At 42.0% G+C, this 27215-nt stretch overlaps 1 protein-coding gene and 1 pseudogene across 1 annotated transcript; both read left to right on the top strand.

Moving 5' to 3' along the window:
- The first annotated feature begins 5459 nt into the window (after window positions 1-5459).
- Window positions 5460-7836, top strand: LOC125540721 (mitogen-activated protein kinase 4-like; annotated as a pseudogene).
- Window positions 7837-13020: 5184 nt separating this feature from the next.
- LOC125521203 (transcription factor PCF1-like) lies at window positions 13021-13821 on the top strand. Its single transcript, XM_048686263.2, has one exon. It carries the CDS (start codon window positions 13021-13023, stop codon window positions 13510-13512), a length of 492 nt encoding a protein of 163 aa, XP_048542220.2. The 3' UTR covers window positions 13513-13821.
- The last annotated feature ends 13394 nt before the right edge of the window (window positions 13822-27215 follow it).

The raw sequence follows: 27215 nt of genomic DNA, 5'->3' as shown, positions 1-27215 counted from the left end.
GCAGTAGTGTTCTTGGGATGACCTATGGTTGTTGTTTCCCAATCCTTTTCTGTTGTCAGCCCGATCCACTTTGGTTATCCGTGTTCTCGGGGGAACCATTCCGCCTGCCGTCAGTGCGACGCCCTTCGATCCTGGGCGAGAGGCTAGGGGCCCTCTACACAGGTGGAGACGGATGACTTGGAGATCTCGCTTGGCCTCTGAGAGTGGATAGCACATTTCCGATGGTAGTTCAAGACATTTGCTTCCTCCCTGGTGGCGGTCATGTTGGTACACAATGGCATCGGCGCTGCAAGCTGTGCTTCATTTTCCTTCGGCTGGTGTGCTTGTTTTGCTGCTGCCTGTGAGCTGTTGTAGCAGCACTTTGTATCTGCTGTTTTTTCTTTCTTGTGTGTGGTTTATTCAATGTAACTCTTGGCCGGTTGATGGCTTTATTAATTCAAAGCCGGGCTCTTCTTAAGTCTTCGGTTTAAAAAAAAAATCCCATTCAGCTGGCTAGGATAGCTATTTTTTCAGTTGACTAAATTATAGTTGGGATAACCATTTTTTTTTCATATTTTGCTATCAAAATACTCTCTTCTCGTCCTATCTCTCTAACATCAATTAGGGCATATGCAACTCCGAGCACCACGCAGCTCACGAACACATCACACACCATGTACAACATCGGCCGGCCGCGTACACCGTATACAGGAGATACAACGTCGGTCGCCCACGTACACACACAGAATACACCATGCCAAAATAAAAAACCGTACATAGAATACAGCCGCCGCCACGTACACTGCGTACAAACGTACCACCACCCTCCTGATTTATTGATCTCTTCGTTAGTGTCAAATTTTGAACACAGATTTAACTAATAAAATGATAATGCATGTCATAAAAAATCACACCATTAAAAACTATGCTAAAATACGAATCCAATAATATAATTTTTTAGACATGCATTAATATTTTATTATCAAATATATGGCTAAAATTTAACATAAATTATAAAGAAGACTAATAAACAAGAACGGAGGCAGTACACACAGAACACATCAACGGCCACCCGCGTATAGTGTACACCACGGCAGGCTGCCTACACGCATCTCACCCACACAGGGGACACGCACGCTAGCTCACTCGCACCACGTACAGGTACACGGACACCCATGCACTGCTTTCGGGGAGGTCAGTGCCCCAGCGGGAGAAACCATTTAGGCCTTCTTTGGTTCATAGGATTGAAAAATCATAGGAATATGAAAGTCATAGGAAATAAGATGACATGCATCTCAAATCCTATGCATAGGAATAGAAAAGGAGATGCCCTTTGATTCACACCATAGGATTTTTTCCATTGAGTGTAGGCTAATATTTATTTTTCTATGAAATGTGAAGGATATGAAGAATTCCTCCATAGGAATAGGATTTCATTCCTACGACCAAAGAGCTATGAAGAAATTTTTCCCATAGAAATCCTATCCTATGAAAATCCTACAAAATTCCTCCAAACCAAAGGAGGCCTTAGTTCGCGCGTGCGGCTGGATGGGCTTGTGCGCGACATTTTCACGTGCGTGCCGAGCCGGATTTTCAAGCATATGGCTATTTTTATTTTATTTTATTTTTGAGTTGTTTGGATTGCTTACCATGTGTCACGTGATGGCTATCTCTATTCTACCTCATTTTAGCTCGTCCATAAACCAAACAACTGCCATCCAATAAAAAAAAGGCTATCCCCGTCTCTTGGGTGGCTATCCCATGAACCAAATTTGTGGCGCCTTTTATTTATAAACTTTTAAAGACGATGTGAGTGTTGTTTAAATTTTAATAAAGCTAGCCATGATGGCCTTTTCCTAATCAGATGATAATACTTCCTTCATCCCATAATTCTTTTCGCAAGTGTATAGTACATTTTTTTTGCATTTTACTCCTTCTACTTTCAAAGCTCTTGCAATAAAGCCTCCGTCTCCTTCCTTCCTCCTCCCGTCGCTCGCGTTGCCACGGCCAGCCGCCCATCGCCACGGCCAGCCCCCGCAGCCAGCTGTATCCAGGAGAAGGTCTTAAGCCGCCGACAAGCAGTTCCTAAGCCGCCGCCGAGCCCGTCCACGAACATGACCTCCGCCACCCACCGGCGCCACGCCGGTCCACTTCGCCCACGGATTTTGCCGCTCACCGTCGTCGCGTTGGTCCACTTTAGCCCGTCGGCTGGTTGTGGTAGTGGTGGTGGTGGTGGCGACGCCTCTACTGTCGCCGCTGTTGGTGGTGGGCGAGGCCAACGCCCTCCGATCCCCGCCCTTGACCCCCGAGGCCTCTGCCTCTGCCTCAGGTACTCCGCTTTGATCAGCAGGGAAATAGTCAATGTATACTACGACAGTCATCTAGTTGCTAATACCAGGGCCATTATAGAAGAAATGCAATAGAAGGGAGAAAGAAATTATCGGAAGATGAATTATGTAATCCTCGTGCTCCTTGTGTAATCTTGTATGATTGTATCAAGAGGGAACAAAGAGGCCCTTATGTCATGTCCTTGTTGGAATATATTTGGATTTGTTGGAATTTATTGAAATTATTTGATTTCATTTGAACTTATTTGAATCATTTGAATTTATTTGAATTTGTTGGGATTATTTGGATTTATTTGTGTTAGTTTGGATTTTATTTGAATTAATTTGAATTTTATTAGAATTTATTTGAATTCATTGGAATTATTTGAATTTATGGGCAAATAATCCAATATGGTAAGTAGGGCATTAATCATAGTACCTCTTTTCATAGGAAGGCAAAAATTTCAGCCCCATCCCTCCCCAGCAATGAGCAATTACAATTGAGCTTCTTCTTGATCAAGTCTGGTTACAAACATATGACAAAAAGTGAGATCAAACTAAAGGGAAAAGAGATGAACTCCAGGATCCAGGCTGGTTCCCAACAACCATTTCCAGATGAAAAGGACAAGAAAGGGACATCACTCATAGCCCACACCAGCAAACTTATCAGCACCACCACATACTAGAAGCACCATGGCTGGTTCCTCTGCATATTGCAGGAATTAACACCATGGTTTTGGATTCACAGAAGAAACCAACAGGGCAAGGAACAACCGGACAGATAGACATGCCATGGAAAGGAGAAAGAGTTTTACTGCCTCTACACACACATTCAAGGTTTCAAGATTTTGAGAGCTTTTCACAGGCTCTTGGACTTGGTACAGAATTTCTGGAGATAAACTAGAGACACAATAAAACACGCATAAGCAAAAAAAAAAAAACCTAGAGACACTATATTCAGGTTTCAAGATTTTTGCACTACTTGATGGAGTACCTTAACTAGAAATGTTTACTTACTCCAATTTCTGAACATTTATAACTGAAATTTCTGTACTGCCAAACATTTGAAGTACTGCCAAAAACAAATTTGAAGTACTCTTAGTTCTATCTGTATTCCAGAAATTGGCAGTTCTTGTAGGAATTGACAACAGCAACTTCTGTAATCTACTGTAAAATTGACAGTTCTTGATACAAAAAAAAATTTGTATCAAGAGGCGAACATCATAGAGACTGTAAAATTGTATCAACAGCAACACCAATCGGACTTCTTCTTCTCCAGCAGCGGCGTCTCGGCGACCCACACGGCGCGGTCCTTGCCGGAATGCGCGAACCCGACGCTGCGCCACCACACCTCTACGCACGGCAGGTTCTACACGTACAACGGCTTCTTCTTCTCAGGCAAACGCTCGAGCCACACCACCGCGTCCGCAAGCACTCCGGCAAGCAAATCGGGTGATGGGGGAAGACTAGATTTTTAGGTCGCGGGGAAGGAGCAGAGGAGCTGCGTGGGGGCGTGGTCGGATAGGAAGGTCGCCGGAGCTGCGCGGCGCGGCGTCGTGGCGCTCAGGCGAGCAAGCAGGGAGCACGGAGCAGAAGAGCACAGCGGGGGAGTGCGGATGAAATCGGAGGGTTGTTTTGTAAAATTGCCGGTGCGACAAGAATTACGGGACAGAGGGAATATTAGGCTATTAGCCATGCTCCAATCAGATGATAATACTAATCTGCCAGATCAGACGAGTATTAGCCCCTGCCAGACCACCGCAAACTAATCTGACAGGTGTCGAGCCGGGCGGAAACTTTATGCGGTTATACAATTCGCCCAACTGGCATCACATCGCGGAACAAGACCCCTGGCGTCACTCCACCGTGCCGTTGCTGCATTCGCGTCACACATGAAAAGCAACCCAACCGCTGCCTTGATTGGGGCTAATGATCAACCTTTTCATTTGCGCGCCCTTCTGGCCCCGTTAGGCGCTGGCCACGCGTGAGGCGTTGCTAGGAAGCAACAGCGGCGCCTCCCATCTCGGTGCCGAGGAGCCATGAAGAACGTATCAGATGAAACGAACCAACTTGTGTACCCAATGCACCACACCATTTGGAACTGTTAGATGAGAAAATGATGGACAAGATTGAGGCAAACTCGGGGCTGTGAACATATTTTGCAAACAAAATATTTTATTTCGTCAAAATTAACCTGCAGTTCAGTTTGCGCCGCAATTTCCTCCATTAGGTTGATTTCGGTGAATGAGCCAGACTACTTGGTGGAGTGCGGGTTGATTTGAACAAAATGCAAGGCCTGTTTTGCGAATACGCCAACAAGTCACATGTTATCAAATCGTGTCGGTTGGTTTAACATCCAAAGGCCCAAAATCGCATGGTGCATTGGGTGCACATATTTGTTCGTTTCACCTGATACGTTCTCCATGTGAGCTGGGTGTTGGGGCTCCTATATATAGGAGCTGCTCGGGAAGGTCCTCCTCAAGCCGACGTGAGTTCTTCCTCACAATTGCCACTCCTCTGTCAGCTCAAGCGCAGTGCTGGTACTGCTGTGTTATTGACGGTTCACATCTGTTGCTTCGTCCCGAGGTGAGTGATCGATCCCCTTTGGAAGCACACGGAGCTCCATCTCCTCCTTTTTTTCCTCGTACTTTTGCGAGGCATATCAAGAGCTTGTTTTTAATAAAGGGACCTTTGTTTACGCGTTATGCCGCATCCATCGATACAAACATAACGAACACACCGTATGATAGCACAAACTTATGAGGTGGCGAATTGGGTTTGCTTCCATTTCTTGGCTTCTGACCGCTGCTAGGATGTCAATGTGGAAGTGTGGGAAATTGAGTCGGGTTCGGCGTTGGATTGCAGCTTGCAGCTTTGGATTCCGGTGAGCCGGGGTTGGGGGCGGTGGATGGCTATGCTAATTCAGAAAGGAGCACTGGATAGGCTTTCAATGAAATTCAGTATTACACACTTATAAGGTTAGGGCGAGGATAAAGTTCTAGGTTGAAAACAGAGATCTATCAAAAAAAATGTATTCCACACTTTGCTAGGGTAATGATAGAACTCCAGGACGGAAACATAGATTCGAATACCATGGAAACACGTACGTCAAGCTTAGAAGACCTCAGCAACTTTAATTGGTGAAGGCTTAATAATAAACTTGTAAACATTTTTTTTGCTGTGCTTCTACTATTATTATCAATTATGGAATGTTAACTCTATTTTTTCCTTCTTCACGGTAGAAAAAGAAAATGGCGAAGATGGTACGTCCTCCGAATGGCAAGGGAAAGCATGGCAAGCATTACTACACTATGTGCCAGACAATGTTTGAGATCGACACAAAGTACGTGCCAATCAAGCCCATCAGAAGAGGATCTTACGGGATCGTTTGCTCATCGGTGAACAAGGATACGAACGAGCAAGTCGCGATAAAAAAGATAAACAATGTCTTTGACAACCGTGTGGATGCGTTGAGGATGCTGCGAGAGATGAAGCTTCTTCGGCACTTGCGCCATGAGAATGTCATTGCTTTGAAGGATATAATGATGCCAATACAGAAGAGGAGCTTCAAAGATGTCTACTTGGTCTCTGAACTGATGGACACAGATCTGGATCGGATCATCAACTCGTCTCAAACGCTTTCGAATGACCACTGTCAATATTTCCTTTTTCAGGTATGCGACTATCACCTCTGTTTTTTATTCTTTCTTTTGCTTGATACATGTCCAGCAATATTCCATCTGTTCACCATTCTGTCATAAGTTAGTTCATTCACACCTCACGCTCTATCCGCAAGTAATGCCTACGGGTTTGCTTTGCTAGGCATAGTCAATCTGAGTTATCTGAATATAATGACGATGGCTATTCTTCTTCCCAATACGAATCAAAGTAGGTCTGATAATTTCTAGAGCTTTCATGTAAGCTAAGAAGCTATGCCTAATTATTTAACTAGACATATATTGATGAGATCTTGTTTAATCGAGTTATGATGGTTGATTATTCCTGAAAAGGTTATTTTATTAGAATATAATTTTTTTAGTTCGATACCAATTTGTAGTTAGTTCATGTAAAGTTGTCTAGTTCTAACTTGTCAAGTTACCAGAGATTGATCGGCTAATTTCTCGAGGAAGCACTTGTTAATTTCAATATGTGTAGTAGTACTGTAGTAGCTTCTATAGCTGCTCCCAAATAGTGCTTGCGGGCTTAAGAACTGTATATGTTTAAAAACAGAACAACTTAATACAAATCTGATTTGCACAGGGTATTTGCATGAACATATGTTTGAAAACAGAACAACTTGATGCAAGGAAAGCTATTTATGCACTGGACATGAGCATCTTGACCAAGACTTAACTGATAGACTTGTCTTACAAATTAGTACTTTCATTTGTTATTGTGATATCTTTGAATTTCCTGTCGACCATTTACGATCTCTCCAATATTTGTCAATCTATCAATAGTCTAAGATGTCGCCTTTTGTTGACTGTAGCTGCTCCGAGGCCTGAAGTATCTTCATTCAGCAGGGATACTCCATAGAGACCTGAAACCACTCAACCTTCTAGTTGATGGAAACTGTGACCTGAAGATCTGTGACTTTGGTCTTGCCCGAACAAATAATACTGAAGATCAGTGTATGACTGAATATGTTGTCACCCGCTGGTATAGAGCTCCAGAGCTGCTGCTCTCCAACGACAACTATGGCACCTCCATAGATGTCTGGTCTGTTGGCTGCATCTTTGCCGAGCTTCTTGGCCGCAAGCCGATCTTCCCTGGAACCGACAGCCTAAATCAGCTTCAGCTTATAGTTAATGTTCTTGGCACCATGAACAATGCTGACCTTGAGTTTATTGATAATCCGAGAGTCCACAGTTACATCAAATCCCTTTCATACACCGCTGGGATTCCCCTCACCGGAATGTACCCACAAGCGCACCCGCTTGCCATTGACCTGTTGCAGAAGATGCTGGTCTTTAATCCTTCCAAAAGGATTAGTGTCACTGAGGCTCTGGAGCACCCCTATATGTCTAGGTTGTATGATCCGAGCGTAAGTCGTCCTGCTCAGGCGCCCATCAATCTTGATATAGATGAAAACCTCAGCGTGGAGATGCTCCGAGAAATGATGTGGCAGGAGATGCTCCAGTACCACTGAGGCTGCCATGATGGTGAATATGTGACAAGCATGAATGGACATGTGAAGAGCTATTTGCCACACACCCACAGTAGGGTCCTCGCATGTTCGTTTTTATATAAAGCTTACAGTGATTATTGCAGCTATAAAGTACTCAAGTTACAGTGAAAGTCTGGTGACCTGTTATGAATAGGTGCCGCAATATATAAGACTGCCTATGGATTTTTCTGGCTATGGGTTACTACTTGTATATATGGACTACTGTGTTTGTAGAATCTGAGTTTGGTTTATAAGGACTCAGTTAAGAAGACGCTTGTATAAAATGCAATCCTACTTTCTTACCTGATTTTAAGTTGTAATCTTAATTAGATGTTGATCTATGTATGGAGGTCTCAACTTTCAAGTGGCATTGGTTTTCGTCTGTTTGCTTGAGAGTGATTACCTTTAAGATCTGACTTTGTTTTCTTCAAGAGCTATAAATTGCAGTGTTTCTATGTTGCCAAAAACGTATGAATTCTAAAGCTCTCTGTAAATTGCAATGCAGTACAAGCATGTTAATGTACATGGTGAACGTGTTTATACTATGGCGGTCAAAGATATTAGTCCCATTACCATGGGCGTGTCTCTCTCCAGTAATCCACTCCACACTCGGTTGACGTTGGCCGGCGACATACCCAACAACGGGAGCCCGTATCAGCACGCGCTCCTCCCGTTGCAATTAGTTCAGCTAATTAGTTGAATGCATTGTGACCGGGGACGGCGTGTTTGCACGTCTGTGATAAGGGCCAACCAAATTTAGGTTTTGTGTTTTCTTTTATGAGAAAACTAGCAATGTGGCCGGCGTATTTGCACGTCTGGACTTACTATATGTTTTAATACCTTTTCATGATAATATGTGTATCTTTTGTATCATCATAAGAATCATCTTACAAGTCACGTACACATCCACCTGACAAAACTGAAAAGATAGCAGAACGCTAGTCTTTACACAAAGGAACAGTAGCCACGAAGGGAAATATACAATCAAGACCGAAGAACCCTCTGAACGTGACACCAACGCCCGTCACCTGCATCTAGCACCACCACAGCAGCCACCAAACAAAAAAATAATGGATCACCGCTGAACGAATCAGACCCGGGCAACACCCCAGACATACCATCAAACTCCAGATCTGGCACCCTCGCACGATTAAGACGTTGGGGTAGGAAACCATACCTGCCATCCATAAGCCACAAACCAAGCACACCGTCTTTTATATGTCGTCGATGAAGAGCACAATCCGCATCCGCAACAACGGAGCCCGAGGACACAGGTCCACCACGAGAAAGCCGCCGCCACGCCATCCTTACTTGAACAGACTAGTTTCCAAATACATCCAACTCGTGTCCCTTTGTTTGATTAGCCGCTAGATGAGTATTTATATAGATAGATTATATCTGAAATGTGTGTATTCAGAAAACATGATTAAACATTTGATCCCATTGAAATTCGCTACAAACTTCATGATCTGTATAAGTCATTGCACTACATGATTAAACATTTCACTTATGTCACATAAAACCTTTTTTCGTACGGAAAATGTCCTGTTAACATTTTTCGGCCATCACCCTCATCGTCATTCAAGCACCTTCACAGAAAATAAAATTTTGATGGTACCACTTTCTCCGTCACGCAAAATCATGTCTTGGATGACGAACCCAAATTCGTCACCGAAGCTACCTTCTTTGATGGCCAAAAAATGCCACTAGAGTTGTCACCATAGACGACTTGCCCATCCCTCATCGTAGTTTTCAGCGACAATACATCCATCACTAATAACCGACCAATCATGTTTGACTAGTCAACATTTCTGACATACGGGCCCATAATATGCTGATGTGGCACCTTACAACTGGACCCGGCCAAGGTTTTATCACTGACTCAGTAACAACCAGATTTGACTGGTCAAAGATCCTGACTTCCCCATCGAGTCAAAGACGATATCACTAGATCATTAGTAAAGATAAAGAGCTAATGAATGAGTTGTGGGAAGACACTTTTTTTTTTCTTCGATGGGTGGGGGGCGTCGACGCTCACAACCTTCACACTGGGGACCAAAAAGTTAACACTTGACACATATATTAGTCCCTATTTGGTCGTCATGAAAATCAAAGTCCACTTCGGGGCATATATGTTATTTCAATGAGAAAGTGTAGAAACCGAAATCCACATAATAGAAGACATTATAAGACTGTAGAACACCGGATAAGAAAGAGTATGCATTTGTCGTGTTCATATGATTTTTTTGGCAATACTAGTAAGATGCTCGTGCTACGCTACGGAACCACATGAAAGTAGAGTAGAGTGAAGTTTATCCTCGTTGGATTATTGAAAAAAATCCAATCAAAATATACCGAAGATACACAAGAAAAAAATTATTTCCTTTCTTATTGTATGTAGTAATCTTGGACATTTCTACTGATGCCACTGTACATAGCGTCGTTCTTCTTTGCAAGGTAGTGAAAACACTAATGATATTTTGCTTCTTGCATATCAGACCATCATTTTATCTTTGTCATATGTTTCTAATGTCGAAGTTTAGAAGTATGTTCAATAGGTTACAAGAATAACATTTGAGATCTCCACATTTTACTGTATCCAATTTAGAATTGTATGCCACATTAACAACATTCTTAAAATCCCACACTTAAAGATTTTGAGCAGACTTGTAATCAATATAAGCCAAGCTACAGCCTACCAAAAAGATATCCGAATGTAGTTAAAAGAAATAAAAAATGGGCAACATGAGGTAGTAAGCATTGTTTCGTAAACATATTCAGTGCTCAATGTTGACGTATAATGTGTTGCCTAGTCTCTTCCATTAGATCAGTCTTTTGGTTGCATTGGCTAGAGCATGCACTTCTACATGGTAGTGTTGACGTATAATGTGATGTCTAGTCTCTTCCATCAGATCGGTCTTTTGGTTGTATTGGCTAGAGCATGCACTTCTACATGGTATCGGAGCCATGAGGTCTTGAGTTCAAGACCCGGCTGGCGCAATTAAATTGCAGCCCACTTTCGGTCCACGTTTAGGCTCGAGGGAGCCACACGTGAGGGGGAGTGTTGACGTATAATGTGTTGCCTAGTCTCTTCCATTAGATCGGTCTTTTGGTTGCATTAGCTAAAGCATGCACTTCTACACTCAACATAATGTGTCGGACCACTTGCCCCTAGGCTGCACAAAACCTGAAAAAACATTAATTAATTCACAAAATGTTCCTGCTTGGTCCATATGTTTCTCCCTCGCTGGTTGAACCTTCTAGAAGAATTCCTCCGGTTTTTTGGGTCAGATTTCTCTATTTTTAACTCTTCTTTTGCCGGTTTTCTAGCCAATTTTTTGTTTTCAAATAAAAAACATGTTTTTTTCTAAAAAGAACATATACATTCTTTATAAGTCATGATTTTTCTGAAGAAGTGACCTTTTTAAATTTCCAAGCATTATTTTTAATTTTGTGAATATTTATTTGAATTTGCGAATTTTTTATATCTTATAACATTTTTAAAATTCATGCATTTTTAAATCCATGGCCATTTTTTGCAGGATAATCCATGACCATTTTTTGAACTCATGATTTTTTCAAGTTCATGTTTTTTCAAAAAATCTTGAATATTTACAAATATTTTTTCAAATTGACGAACTTCTTAAATTAATTTTTTTTCATTGGAACTATTTTCCATTGGGATAGCAGAAAAAATCCAAACAACTGGCCGAGAGAGAGAACAGGCGATCTGGGCCCCTCCGCGCTGGACGCCTTTAAAATTGAAGGACTCATGGCAGGTTCAAAATTTGAAAAACCAGAAGACGTATGAATGTTCTCCATTTCGCTTTGTGGAGAGCAGGCTGGAGGATTGCGATTGGTGGAGAGTAGCAGTTGACGAAGGAGCAGGGATGGCTAGGTGGAGATTGTCGTATGGAATGTTCTCCGTTTTGCTTTGTATTTTAGTATGGTAGGTCCCACAAAGGGGGGGGGGGTTGAATGGGTGAGTGAACTCACCGCCAACTCAAAACTTTAGAAATAGGAAAGATATATAATTTCTTATTGTAGTGCTATGCATAATTAGATGAATAATTTCACCAATTGACAAAAAATGTGAAGATTGTAAGAATGTCACTAGATATAGTGAAACTCTCGCCACACCACATTTGTGTGTGAGGAATATGGTTTATTTTCATGAAATGGTGGGTTACGCTAATATCGCTAGACCAACTAGTTTCAACACGAAAATGTTCAGAACAGTCAAGCAAAAATTAAACATTTGGCACTTACAGAATGTGAGCTTGTGAAAACTTTTTTGGCACTGGAGATTGGAAAATGTAGAGTCCCAAATATCGCTCAATATCCCCACTATTGTATTTCTAAGTCAAACTCTTATCTATTTGCAATATTATGCACGTGATGTGACTTTTGGTGATAAAGTAAATGCTTCAATATTCATGCATATATATAATGTTCATGTTTTTATTAGTGTTTATTTCGTATCTATTTGCAATATTATATACATGTTGGGACTTTCCTGTGCCAAATAATTCAACCAAAAGTGTGAGTAGTAGTTTATATTGTTTAAGAGAAGAGTATGTGTTTATTTATAAATAAGCCCAACTTTTTTTAGAAGTAATTTTAACACAAATTCTATTAAAATGTCATATTTGCAGTTGCGCTTTTTCCCCCATAAGGTACCAGATCATGTATACAACTACAAGTCACACTTTTCCATTTGGTTGTACCATTTGTTTGGTGCACCTTTTTTCTTCTTATCCTTGTGACTACCAAGAATGTAGTGCAAGTTTCTATGTCATTATGAAACATTGTATGAAATCTTACATGCACAGCCCAAGAGCAAATACATGAGCAATTTCTATTAGTAAAAGAATTATATCGCATTCAAAATAAAATCAAAGAGTACTTACGAGACATTACATACAATTAAGAGGCCATAAATATACGCGTAATTATAGGATGATACAAAAATTGGCTAGAACCATTAGATGGATAATCATGAATTCGAATAAAAGTCAGACTACCAAGGAAAAACCATCCCAATCTTAATCCATTTTTCGTAATCGATCCATATAATCTATTTAAACATAGGAGGTCATAATTACATGCTCCCTCCATTCACTATTATAAGATGATCTAACTCTTTTTTGAATCAGATGTATGTAGACGCGTTTTAGTGTCTTTGTTCACTTATTTCAGCCCGTACGCGGTCCAGATTGAAATATCGAAAACATCTTATAATTCCGAAGGAAAAGAGTACTAACAAATGCAAAATGATAGTAGGATCATTGTGTAGGTATAAATTTGTTTTTTTGAGGGATATAAATTTGTTTTTACTTGAAAAACAGAATTTGTTTTTGAGATTTATATTTAGGGAAGAGATTTATTTTGAGATGGAAAATGGAAATGGAAACAAGTGAAACGGCCCAATCCACCACCACCACCCTATAAAGCCACCCCGTAGCCCCACCACGGCCGTGCACCCCACCACCGCTGGCCGACCCCACCTTGCAGAACCCACCCACCCACCCCCACCCCCCAGACCCAATGATGTCCACCGCACCCTCCGAACTCGTCCTCTACAACCTCGTCCCCGCCCAAACCCTAAACCCCAGCCCCTCCCCCGCCGCCGCCGCCCCCCTCGCCGCCGACGGCTCCTCCGCCCCCGCCTCCGCGCGCCGGGCGCGCCCGCGCCGGCCCTCGGACCGCCACGCCAAGGTCGCCGGCCGCGGCCGCCGGGTCCGCATCCCGGCCATGGTCGCCGCGCGCGTCTTCCAGCTCACCCGCGAGCTCGGCCACCGCACCGACGGCGAGACCATCGAGTGGCTGCTCCGCCAGGCCGAGCCCTCCATCATCGCCGCCACCGGCACCGGCGTCACCCCGCAGGAGGCGCCCCCCGCCGCCGTCCCCGTCGCCGGCCACGCCCCATTCGTGCAGGTGCCCTACTACACCGCGCTCCTCATGCAGCCGCCCAGCGCCGACGAGCCGCCCCTCGCGTCCGCGCCGCCCGCTGACGCCGCAGGCAAGGAGAACAAGTAATTGGCACAGGGGAGGCTAGGGTTAGGGGCTTGTTAGTCTTAGAGTGTTGAGGGGCCTATTGGGCTCTGTAGTATCAGTCTTCCCCTCCCGAATAATTGAAACTTATTGCCACGGCACGGGTTAGGGCCTTTAGATGGGCGATTCGAGTGATCAGGGGAGGGAGATTGAGATCATAGAATTATTAGTGGCTTAAAAAAGGGCAGATTTCTGTCAGTGTTTGTTGAGCGAGTGCTCTTGATGTTGGAAACAATGTCCAAGTTCTTGTGAATGGTTCGGTGCTCATTTTAATTTAAATGGTGCTTAGCCTTTTATGGCAATGTCCTATTTTCTGCATGTTTTTGGCGGTATTTGGCCTTCTGAACGATACCTGATTTGAACCTGCAGCAGAAGTTTGGCATAATACTTCCTTCATGCTTATTATCAGATCGGCCTGTGATAGTCGAAATTGGAGATCAACCTGTGGCAGACGAGATTGCTGTTGGTTGGATTGATCATTATAACTGTTTGCTTAATTGTGTCTGTTCTGAACTCTTGCAAATAGTGAAGGAAAGCGTTTTTCTTCACACCAATCTGCATGTCGGTTTGTAGTCAGGTCATATGTTCCATGTGATTGCGTACCGTTGCATTTGGAAGGCCAGGACAGTATGAATATACCATGCATGCTTTGCCTATTTTTGGTAGCATGGAAGTCAGGTAAGACATTTCTTTTTTTTCCGGTAGTTAACAAACTTTTCGTAATACACTTTATGGTTAGCTCAAGGATCAGGTTTCTTTAGATAGTATATCTACCACCATGAGTTCTGTCTTTCATTTGCCATGATGAGAACTTTTTTTCCGGTAGTTAATAAACCTTTCTGGTAGTCCTATATTTTCTGTTTTAAGTTTCGCCATGATGAGAACTCAAAATGATGGTCATATTTATTTCTCTCCAAACACATTTTTGATCAACAGCAATGTAGGATTGCACTCAATGTGCCCCTGAAGCCCAGTCAATTTTGACCCAAATGCTTGGAAAAGATCATGCACTTCTACTAACTACTATGGCTGCGAATCCAGGTATGAATGTACTGCTATTTTACTTTTTTGGAAGTGCTTTTTGGCACGATGTTCTATGCTGTATTGTCATGCTGCAGACCAAGAGTAGTAGTATGATATACTCCCTCTGTTCCAAAATATAAGTACGGTCTATTATTTTTTTCAGAATCTGTTCCAAAATTAAATTGTATTAATTTTTTTCCTATAAACTAATATGCCTTATATTTTGGAAGAGAGGGGAGTACTGTTACAATTTTACCTAGAAGTTATAAGTTTACCCACAAGTTATAATCATTGATAACAGAAACATATACATACCTATATTTGTACTGAATGACAAGTAATGGAATTGCATGTATCTGATATGAACAGAGGTGAAACTGAAAATCTCACATATTAAGCAAGGACCTATTTAGAAGTGATACTATTCTTAGCCATGTCTGTAGTTAATTATACATGATCAGGAAAACTACTGTTTGGTCCTAACAGAGGTGATATGGTCCCTTAGATCGTAACAGGGGGATCATAACAGGGTACATAGTACATACTGCCCAGAGGACAGTTTTATCAAACTAGCTTCTTTAGGGAGGAGAGACTAAACTACCAAAGTTGAGACATAATATATATATATATATATATATATATATAGGACTCAATCTCCATAGATTAATTTTTTCTCGAATTACACCAAAATGCGTAACCCTTTTCCTGTTTTTTTTCATTGTTTCCCTAGTTGTAGTCCCTTGATGTAAAGCATGATTGTAAAGAAGGTATAAAAAAAAACTAGCAAACTTTTTCTGAAATTCGAATTGTTAATAGAATATTGTTTGTCACTGTTCCAAGATATTGCATATGATTGTTTTCTGTCAGGAATGGCTCCATAACTAGCAATGACCATAAATAACCTAGCAAACTACAGAAAACATCTTGTGAAATTTGATTAGTTTGCCAATGCTCCATTTTGTAATGTTTCTTAAGAGGACGTTTTGTGTTATTTTGGAGAACACTTGAGCTGTTTCAAAATTTCTGGTTCTTTTCCTGAAATTCTGGCTCACCAAATCTCCATTTTGTAGTGTTGGTTAATAGAACGTTGTTGTTGTGTTATTCTGGACAACACTAGCTTTGTAAACTTTCTGGTTGTCGTATGTTGTCAATATCATTAGATTTATGATTATTTTGTTTTAGAAATTCTGTTTTCAGTGTAATGTAGGAAAACATGGAATCCATCATTCAGAACTTCACTTTCTTCCTTGTAATATAATCTTTTACTGCAGTTGAATCAACAAGAGTTACCTGTAATGTCATGGAAAAACGCTCTGCTTTTGGCATGTAATGTTATGGAAAAACGCTCTGCTTTTGGCATGTCTGGAGCATGACAGATGCTTTGCAGGGTTTGTTCATGTGACAATAGAGTTTTTTTAGACGAATAGTCGAATACTAGTGTCTTGATTGCACTTAACATATTTCCATTTCTGCGACAAGTAATTCGCGACGGAGGGAGTATGTAATTTCTGAAAGCTAATATTTCGCAGTTGTACTGTTTTGCCGATACCTTTGTTCATTAAAGATTTTGTATTAGAAATGAGATACCTAAATGTTCAGGCTCATGTGAATGCCATTCTTTGGCTGATACATGCTGTGGCAGTATATTTTCAGAGAAACCCTTGAGATGCTCGTGATGAAAATCCGGTTGTGGAGATGATAGTGACGATGTTCTAGTCCCGCTCCTGCAAGGACATCACCGGTACTATAAGATTTTGGTTTACCAAGTCACCTGCCAAGCCAGCATTTCGGCGATCGAAGCCTGTCTGTCTGTGAAGGTCGCAAGGAGGGGAGCTGCAGGTTTGTATGATACTTTCAGTATAACTGAATGAATGCGGTTGTGTGTTCTGGCATCGAACTGAAAGTAGTTCTTATCAACTTTTAAGCCAAACAGAGATTGTATTACTGCTTGTTTTCCTGCACAATGGTACATTACAATATAATAAGGGATTGAAGAGGCACCTGCATTGAACTGATTTTGTTTGATGAAATAACTCACTGAATCAAATGGCACATGTCTGTCCTCTGATTTCTTCTTCGTCCGTCCTATGCTTTCTTTTTTACTTTTGAGAGATTTGTAGATACTTTGCACATCTTTTCATCAAGCAAGAGAATTTATGGCAGCCATGTGGTGGCTTTTTAGATTATGAAAGATGAAGAGGGAAAGTTACACCTAACAAGCCAACAGAAGTTAGTACTAGAGCAGGAGCTAATAACATATCATGACTACGTTGTTTCTGCTTTGGATTTAATTCTTTCTGAACTCATAGTGGGAACATCATCAGTACACATTTCCTCCTTATTCTTTTCAAAACTTCTAATTAAGATCAATGGACGACTATGATTAAATTCTTATCTTACTTTCCTTTTTAGAAAGTTCACATTTTTCATCTAAAAACTTTTGAACATGTAACTTACTGTAACGAAGATGAATTACTGCAGTAGGTGAACAATTTAATAATTGATGAATAATCGTGTATAAGTAATGAAGGAAATGGGTTCTGGGTTCGAACCAGCCTCCTTGCAGAATATTATGCAAGGGTAAGGCTGTCTAGAAATTCCCTTCCCCAACCCCACCTTGTGTGGGAGCTTTCAGCACTGGGTACGCCTTTATAATCGTGTATAAGTGATGTACGACAGGGTCCATCCTCTTTTCTGCCCACATAAATAACAAACGCGGATCAGACCGAGCAGCTAGTCTCTGAGGCTTGATGTTTTTCATGAAGATACCCAAGTTATTCAGCAAGAAAGCCACACCATTGCCTGTCGTCAGGCATGTGAGGTATCGGGATATTTTCCATAACAAGGGTGGATCGCTGGGTGGCCAAAAGTAGAGATCGACTGGGGTATAACGACAGTTCGACAGGGGGACGCGATCTCATTGAATCCGGGATGATCAGCCGCGGTTGATCAATTTGATCCTTTATGTAGTCATGAATCATGTGGAAAGTAAAAAAACAAATCAATGAAATAGAACAATATCTTTCAAGTAAAGATCAGAAATCCTGCTGCATATAAAGGACTGTAGTTATTATATGTTGTTTCTCTTTCTCCGCTACAGCTAAGCAGCTGCTTCTCCCGTCTTGCCGCGGTGTCCTAGTACACGCAGCATCCAGTTGGTGTTGACTCACATATCTCCGGCCATTATAACGCGAAGACTCAAATACCCTTTTCATTTGCAAGGGGGGGGGGGGGGGGGGGTACCGATGCTGATACCTTATTCATTAGAGATTGTTGGTGACTGTTTCTCCAGTTCTTTTTTAGCATTGACAGAACATCAGTAAACATGGGATACCTATATGTTCAGGCTAATGTGGAATGGCATTTTTCGCCATCGTTTGGCTGATCTATGTTTTGACGATATATTTTCAGAGGAACCCTTGAGGTGCTGGTGATGAAGATCCGGTTCTGGAGTCGATAGTGTTGATGTTCTGGTCCCACTGCTGGAAGAAACATTGCTGCAACTCTTAAGATTATAGCTTTATCAGGTCACCTGCCAAGCCAGCAGTTATCGAAGCCTGTTTCCCTGTGAAGTTCGGGTGTAGGGGAGCTGCAGGTTTGTATAAAGTTACTTTCAGTACAACTGAATGAATGCAGTTGTGTGTTCTGTCATCGAACTGGAAGGAGTTCTTAACTTTTAAGCCAAATATAAGAGCATAACTGTTTGTTTTTTCCTGCACAATGGTACTTCAGAAGATACCGGATTGAAGGGGCATCTTCATTGAACTGATTTCATTTGATGAAATAACTCACTGAATCAACTATCACATGTCTGACCTCCGATTTCTTTTTCTTCATTCATGCGCTTTCTTTTTCTTCATTCATGCGCTTTCTTTTTAGAGATGTTTAGATACTCTCTGCATATTTTCGTTAAGATGGAAGACAAGAGAATTTACTGAGTTCTGCCATGTTGAGGCTTTTGGCATTATGAAATATGAAGTGGGAAAGAGCACAATCAGAAGCTCACCTAACAATCAGAAGCTCACCTAACGAACACATAAAGAATCTTGACTTGAGCATGAGCTAATAGTAGATCATGAAAACTTGCATCTGAGGTGAAATAAGATGCTCATTACAGAGATGAAACCCCAACCAACTTTATCAGCACACTCCTTTTTCCGGGAACTCCTAAACAATATACTTTATGTTTACATTGTCGATGGATGGCTAAGATAATATTCTTGTTTCTACTAACTATAGGAGGCAAGTCTCTTGTTAAAAAAGCTCAGATTTTTCATTTCAATTACTTTGAATGGAGTGGTGAAGATCAAGTAGAGCAGCAGTAGGTGAACCATTGAATAATCATGAATAATTGTGTATAATCAAGTCATAAATGTACCACAGGGTCCATCCTATTTTCTGCCCACATAACAAACACGGGTCGACCGAGCAGCCAGTCTATGAGTCTTGATTCATGGAGATACCAGTCATTTAGCGTGAAGGTTCGCTCCATTGGTTACTCGTCAGGCATGTGAGGTATTGGGATTTTATGTTTTCCGTAACAACGGTAGACATTTGTAGAGTGTTGGCTCCGTCAAGAGTGTTGTTGCTTTTGTCCACACCACTAGAGAAGCTGCTCCTTGAACTGAGCCTCCAGGCATCCTGCTACTGTCACATCTGTATGGAGTCAAAAGCTTTTTAGTGTCCAGCTCGAGCAGAAGACATGTCGGTCCAGCCTGTGGAGTCAATGCGGGTAGTTTCTGGTTGAAATGTAGTCCCATCGCATGGAGTCGAAAGCTTTTTTGATGCCCAGCTTGAGCAGAAGAGATGGCTTTTTAGGCTGTAGAGCCACTGCTCATAGTTTCAGACGAACATTAAGTTTTGGTTTTCTTCCTTTAACAATTTTTTTACTGCAATGGTATCGACAAGAGTTGGCATGTAATAATGTTAGAGAGATGCTGTGCATGTGGCACTTCAGGAGCATGGCGTTCTTGACAGAGTTTGTTCATGTGATAATTGAGCATGTCTTTATCAGTACTAGTGTTTTATTTACATCACGGATATGTATTTTCTGAAATCAAATCTTTCCTACCATTGAAGATTGGCGAGGTATCCAGTGAAAACTCCAGTCCTAGGCCACTGGATCAGTAAGGAACAACACAGATCAAATATGGGATCACCACCAGCCACTTAAATGTCATTTTTCAGATGCATCTTATTTCACCTCGTATTTAGAAATGATGTAACTAATAAGCTGTAGTTTCTGTGTTCTACCATCCTGTTGGTGACTGTTTTCTCAAGTTCTTTTTTTCCAGAACTTAAACAAACATAGGATACCTAAATGTTCATGCTAATGTGAACGCCAATCTCTTGCTGATTCATGCTGTGGCAATATAGTTTCAGAGAAGCCCTTGAGATGTTGGTGATGGAAGATCTGGTTGCGGAGATGATTGTGATTATGTTCTAGGTCTGCTCTTGCAAGAATATCACTGCTGTTCTAAGATTTTTTGTTAACCAGGTCGCCTGCCAAGCCTGCAGTTTGGTGGTTTATCAATTCGCCTGCTAAGCCGTCAGTTTGGCTATCGAAGCCTGTTTGCCCGTGATGGTTGCCAGGACGGGCGCTGCAGGTTTGTCTAACATAGTTCCAGTATAACTGAGTGAGGGCAGTTTCTAACATCAAATTCGAAGGATGTCTTGTCAACATTTAAGCCAAATATATACCATCACTGTTTGTTTTTTCCTGAACAATGGTACTTCAGAAGATACAGGATTGAAGGGGTATCTTCAATTTTTTTTGGAGATAGAGGCATTTTCATTGAACTGTTTCCATTTGATGAATTCTGAATCAAATAACACATGTCTGACTTCTGAATTCTTTTTCTTCAGGCCCGCGCATTCAGAGAGAGTAATAGCATGTTTTCATGAAGCATGAGAGTAAGAAATTTTGGCAGTTCCGCCACGTGGTGCCTTTTTAGTTTTGAAATATGAAGAGGAAAGAGCCCGACCAAAAATACACCTAACCGACACACAAGAATCGTGACTAGAGCAGTAGCTGATAACATGCCATGACTGCATTGTTTCTGCTTTGGATTTAATTCTTTCTATACTCGCTGCGAGAACTTGCATGCAGGGTGAAATAGGATGCTCATTATAGGGATGACCCGATGAGTATTATTTTTACTAAATGGCCCTGGAGAAACTTAATACGCCCTCTCACCCCCCCAAAAATCTTATTTCGGGATCTGACCCCCCTCATACATGCCTAACAAACAGGCGTGTAATGTACATGTGAATAAGCCTTACGCGAAGACACGTTTGACCACGGCTAATTCTGGCGTCATGATCTGTCATCAGTGTGAAATTTTCTTTAGCATCCTCACCATTGGAGGATCAGGCGCATGCTCAACGATTCTGTGGGCACTTGAGCCAGGTGGTGCCTGGCACACCATTTTGAACTTCAGTGGCGCAGTAAAATAATTCTGGCAGTTACTAGTAAACTAGCAAACGTTTATTTTGCCTCATGGCAGTAACTTGGGAGCCGGTGATGTAGTCCTGTTTAGGTGAGTTCTTTCTACAGCTTTGTAACCCCTTTCCCGACTGCAGTCCCTGGGATGCCTGTGTGAGCGTCTCAACTGGCTGTGACCCTGGTGACTGTGTTCCTGTTCTGCCAGCTTAAATTGGTGCCCCCAGTCGTACAGTTAGTTTGCTTTCTTTGTATAGCAGGGCTTTAATAAAGACCGTAAAAAGAAAAAAAAACTAGCATACCAAAAAAATTCTGCAGCTGTGTGATTCAAATCCCTACGAGGTCAAGGTCCACAGAGTGATGGTTTTGTCGCCAGTGTTGCTTTTGTTCACAATTCAGGTTGCAGGAATCAAGAAAAGCGTGGGACAAGATAAGCGGGACCAATCAGCCCATCCCACTTAGACACTTTAGTGGGTTTCCATTGGACAACCAAAAAAATTAACCGGGTTGTCCCATCTGGCCCATCTGAACCCACCTTTACCCTTTACCCTGCTAGACAATGAAAACGCCCCACGCCGCCCGTTGTTCACCCGCCGCCGTAGTCGGTACGCCCAGGCCGCCGGCAGCCGGTAGTCCAGCCCCAACCTACAGTTGACATATATGAAGGAAACTGTGATTTGAGAAGGGATTCCATGGTTTTGGTAGAATATGACAAACCTCCAGAGATTTGACCATGTCTGTCACTCCACCTTCACAAGTGATTTGACCATGTGTGTCACTCCACCTTCGGAGGTGGCGTCTGTTAGTAACTTCAGGTGTCCATTAGTAGAGTCAGGTCGCAAGAAGAGGTTAGATGCATGTGGTTTCATTGGATAATTCCAGCATCATGATCTGTCGTCAGTGAGCAACTTCTTGATTATCCTCACCTTTGGGGGATCTGGCGCATGCTTAACGACTGTTGTCGACTGAGCCAGGCCTTGCACACTCCATTTTGAATTTAAGTCGAGCAGTAAAAAAATGATGGTGGTTACTAGCAAACTAGCAAACGTTTACTTTGCCTCATGGCAGGAACTTGGGAGCTGCTGATGTAGTTTGTTTAAGGGATTTCTTTCTACAGATTTGTAGTCCTTTCCTGGCTTATTTCATCGTTTTCCTAGATGTAGACTCGTTTTAGTAGAATCCACAAGACATAACAGTGAATTTCCATTTATTTTCTATGCTCGGCCATATATTTGTTGTATACATGGTTACCACTTCTTATCATGGTTTCTGTTCGGCCATGTTTGCGAAAACCAAAACATATGTTCATTTTTGTATCATTGTGTTGTGTCCTCCCCTCATCTCCTTTCCCTACATTCCACTTATCTTCTCTTAATGGGGTAACTATGATAATGGTGAACTACTGTGGTAGGTGAACCATCTGGTAATTGTGCATAATTAATCATAAATGTAAGGTAGGACCGATCTTGTTTTTAGCCCATATACATAACACACACCAATGGAGCAGCCAGTTTAGGTACCCTACAGTTTCCATGCAGTTACCACCGTCCTGAGTGTCAGCGTGGTGAATCAGTTAGCAACAAGGTCACATCGCTGGCAGTCGTCGGGCATGGGAAGCATTGGGATCACTTTAGTAAGAATGAGCAGATGGTGAAGGATTCAGATTCTAACGAGATCAAGCTTCTTAGAGTGATGGTTCAGTATCTACTGTCCATCCTGTGCATCATTCTAACGAGATCAAGCTTCTTATCTGATCCCGTGGCATATATCTAACATCCTGTGCATTGAAGATTCTAACGAGATCAAGCTTCTTAGAGTGATGATTCAGATTCTAACGAGATCAAGCTTCTTAGAGTGATGGTTGCCACGTCATCGCTTACAGTGGGACCTACCAGTCAGTTTTAGAGTCAGCAAGTGTTTATCTGAACCATCATTCTAACGACATCCAGTTTTGGTAAATTTAGTGCCGCGGGATCAGGAACGCTCAAGCATATATCTAATTCCCTTCCTACAGAAGCATCTTCAATGCTATATGGAGTCAACACATAAGTTCTAATGGGATGCAACTTTGTCATCTTCGAATGTACTCTGTGCAACTAAGCAGTTGGTATCGACTCTCGAGTGAAGGTTACACTCTCCAGGAGGGCAAAGAAGCACCCCCCCCCCCCTCTACCCCCTCCTCAGGTTTCCATTGTCAAAATGAAACCAAGGTTCACAATTTTCTCCAGGTACAAAAAGGGTACTATAGTCAAATAGGAAGGAAAAAAGTCTATTTATAATATTTATAATATTTTCTCAGGTTTCCATTGTTGTAAAACTGAATGTATGTCCGAGTTCCTGTGATTATGCGGTGCATACTATTTATAATAGTGGGCCGAACCCACGTGGCGGGCGCAGGCGACACCAGCCGCCCACAAGAGTGTCGCAAGCACCTCAAACCTCCGTGAAGGAAGGCGTGCACGGCCACCGAGCCGGCTCCGGTGCCGGTAGTGCCCCGCCACTCGTGGACAGGGCACATAGATGGCCGGGACGAGGCAGTCCAGGCGCGTGACAACTGCTCAATGAAATGCCTATAAGCCATTGGATGAAAAACGAAAGCGAGAGAGAGAGAGAGAAATATTGCCAGGTGGGCCAAGACCAGTCAAAATCTCTCTGGATCAGCTTTGGAACAGTGTCGGCTAGATTGATAAACTAAATTTGTCGGGTTTGAAAACATAAGCGAAAAAATGACATGGCACAACATTTAAGGAAGGGAAGAGAGCATTTTGGTGACCCCAGAAAGAACCAACGCCAAACACAAGAACCTAGGCAAACCACTTAAATGAAACAATTTAACCAATGCATGAAAGACTTTAGGTGCAAACTCATTAAATAAAGTGTGCTTAGCAACAACAAGTTAAGCACCTATGCATTGAGGAGTTGAGTTGTTAAGGTATTTAATTCACTTAGCACCTCATTTAAGCACCTTTGCATTGGAAGAGGTCTTATCTACAGTGGAGGGATGAAATTTGCAGTACTTTGCAATTAATTGAGGTTCCAAAAGTAGACTTTTCTCCCCAAACAATAATTATGTGTGATTCATGTGTTTTTCCATTTCTGTAAATCCAGAAAAGGTACTCCATGTCATCTTCAAAAATGAAAAAAATCCAGAAAAAGTGCCTGGCATATGAGTAACACCATTATATGGCTACCACCCTCTAACAGTAGGCCATTATACATGTTGTAACATGGCTACCACCCCCTAAAAAAAGGCTGCCACTACACTACAGATTTATGTTCGGCGATGTTTCAAACAACCAAAAGATATTTTTATTTTCATATCATTGTCGTACTCAGAAGTCCTTCACGCATCTCCTTTCTCAGCATTCCATTTAACTTTTTCATTGAATTGGGTAACTATGATAAAGATGGACCACTGTGGTTGGTTGACCTAGGTAATTGTGCATGATGAACTCGTAAATATAAGGGAGGACTAGTCCTGTTTTCAGCCCATATACATAGCAATAGCAGTATAGCACACACCAATGGAGTAGCCAGTATGGGTGACTTGATTATTTTCATGTAGTTACCATTCTGAATCATATAGGAACAAAGCCACATCATTGCAGTCGTTGGGCATGCGAGGTATTAGGATCACTTCGTTAAGGACATGGAGAATGCGAAGTATCCAGATTCCAGCGAGATCAAGCTTTGTAGAGTGATGGTTCAGTTTCTCATAAGGATTATGTGCACATAGATGTGTGCAAATCCAGTTTTTCCTTTAGTGCCCCACTGACGGGAGCAGAAGCACATATCTCTAGTTCTCTAACCGCAGTAGCATCTGCAATGCTATATGCAATCAACACATGAGCTCTGATGGGATGCAACCTTGTCATCTTCAAAATGTACTCCACGGAACTGACGTTGTTGGTCCCGACTCTAGAGTGAAGATTACAGTCTAGCACCATTTTATTTCACTCCCTCCGTTCCTAATTATAAGATGTTTTAGATATTTTGAGGTGGACTAAGTAGGGACCGAAATGGATGAACATACACACTTAAACATGTCTATATATATACATGTGAATTGAAAAAAAACATCTTATATTTAGAAACAAATGGAGTAGATCATGAGGGCAACAAAGCCTGTTGGGATTCACCCTCAGAATCGATCACATCAAAATACGATGAACACGGAAACGCAAAAAACTGATAGCCAAGGACCTTTGTCATGCCCTTATTTTTTCTTTATTTTCTTTTTTTCTTCTAAACTTGATACATAAAAATTGCAGCCGTGGTCATCTATATACTTCCTCCGTTCCTAAATATATGTATTTTTTTCAGATATTTCAATATAGATTACATACGAATGTATATAGACGTATTCTAGGGACATGGAGTATGCGAGCTCGAGCTCACATGCACCATTTGTTACAGTAAAATCAGAAAAATATTTAAAAAATTCAAACAAATCTGAATTTTTTGGCAACAAACATTGATTGATGTGTGTTTCACATGCATGCCAATTTTCGTGATGAAATGACATTTGTTGAGGCCTCGGCAAAAAAGACAAAATCATGCTCGAAAAAAAAAACTGTTTTCGAAAGCATTTTGGAGCATCGATTTTGTCTTTTACACCAAGACCTGCATGAATGTCATTTTTTCATGAAATTTTGCACGCATGTGAAAAGGACATCAATGTTTGTTGTCAAAAAAATTCAGAATTTTTTTGACTTTTTAATATTTTTTTCATTTTACTGTAGCAAAAGGTGCATGTAAGCTCGAGCTCACAAGAGCACTTTCGCGTACTCTAGACTAGATTCACTCATTTTACTCTGTCTGTAATCCATATTGAAATATCTAAAAAACTTATATTTAGGAACGGAGGAAGTATATACATGACCAGAACCGACCTATAGCTAACCTACACGTAGTACAAATACTAACCGAACACTTAGGGTGTGTTTGATTTCAGTAATGTACTGGAATGTCATAGGTTGGACCCGTTCCTGGGCCTGGTTCTCATGTTTGGTACATACACGGAACGGTGACCAACTCATTCCCATGGACCGAATATTCGGCCCAGATGCGGAACGAGGTGAGACCTTGAAATCGAGCGGACCGCGTGGAACCGTCTCCCCCCTCGTCTCACTCTCGCCCGACAAACCTTCTCCCTCACGGCCGTCTATCCTCTCTTATCTCTCCCTCAGGCCGGCGACTCTCCTCTCTCGTCTCTCCCTCAGGCCGGCGACTCTCCTCTCGTCTCTCCCTCACGCCGGCGACTTTGGGCCGTCAACCCCCTCGTCCCTGCTGGCGGCGGCGGCGCCACACCACAGATCTGGCCGAGGGTTGGTGCGTCGAAGCGGCGGTCGCGTCGGAGCAGCAGGCAAGTAGAGGATTGGCGTCGTATTCATCTCTGCATGCCTCGTCGTCGTTTCCTACAGCAGGCACGTCCTTCCTTGCTGGAGGGTTGCCACGGGCAAGTGCAGCGACGATGCGGTCTCCCTGTTGGAATTGGCAGGAGCCACTCCCAATTCTTCCTCTAATCTGATGCGGTCTTCCTCTAAAATTCCGAATTTAGTGATTAGAGTCAGCTAGTTATTCTTTTGACTGTAGGTATGCTCAGATGCAGAAGAGATAACTGTATATTTACCAGACTAAGCAGTGTATGTCTCATCTGCAAATCACTGTAAATGCTCAAGAAAATTTGGATTGCAATGAACTTTTGAGATATGGGCTACTCTATTATATTTGTGAGTGAATGTATAAATTATTTGTCCTACAAATACAATTGAAATGCCATATAATTTGTTATTGCAAATATAAAACTATAATGTCACCGCTTCGTTCCATCTCGCCAACCAAACACAAAACTGTCACCGTTCCATTCCACCTATCTTCCTCAACTAAACACAAAAACGGAACCGACCCATTCCATTCCGTTCCACTTCGTTTCTCAACCAAACACACCCTTAGCCAAATAGAACACCAACTACTAACTTGCCATGACCAGGGCAAGATTACTCTAACAAAGGCCCCCTACCGTTCCATTATCACAATGAAACTAAAGTTCACAGGTTTCTCCAGGCACAAAAAATACCACAGTAAGAGCATCTCCAATGGCCGCACAAAAATTTGGCGCCCAATAAAAGTTATAGCGTGTCACTTTAGCACTTTTAGTGCGTCGGGACCAACATCCCTTTTGCAGACGCCCAAAAACGCGCGCACAAAAAGCACACAATGC

Source organism: Triticum urartu, chromosome 2A, assembly GCF_056163025.1.
Source record: "Triticum urartu cultivar PI428250 chromosome 2A, HENAU_Tu73, whole genome shotgun sequence".
NCBI classification, from domain to species: Eukaryota; Viridiplantae; Streptophyta; class Magnoliopsida; order Poales; family Poaceae; genus Triticum; species Triticum urartu.
This window is presented reverse-complemented; position numbering and strand designations above follow the sequence as displayed.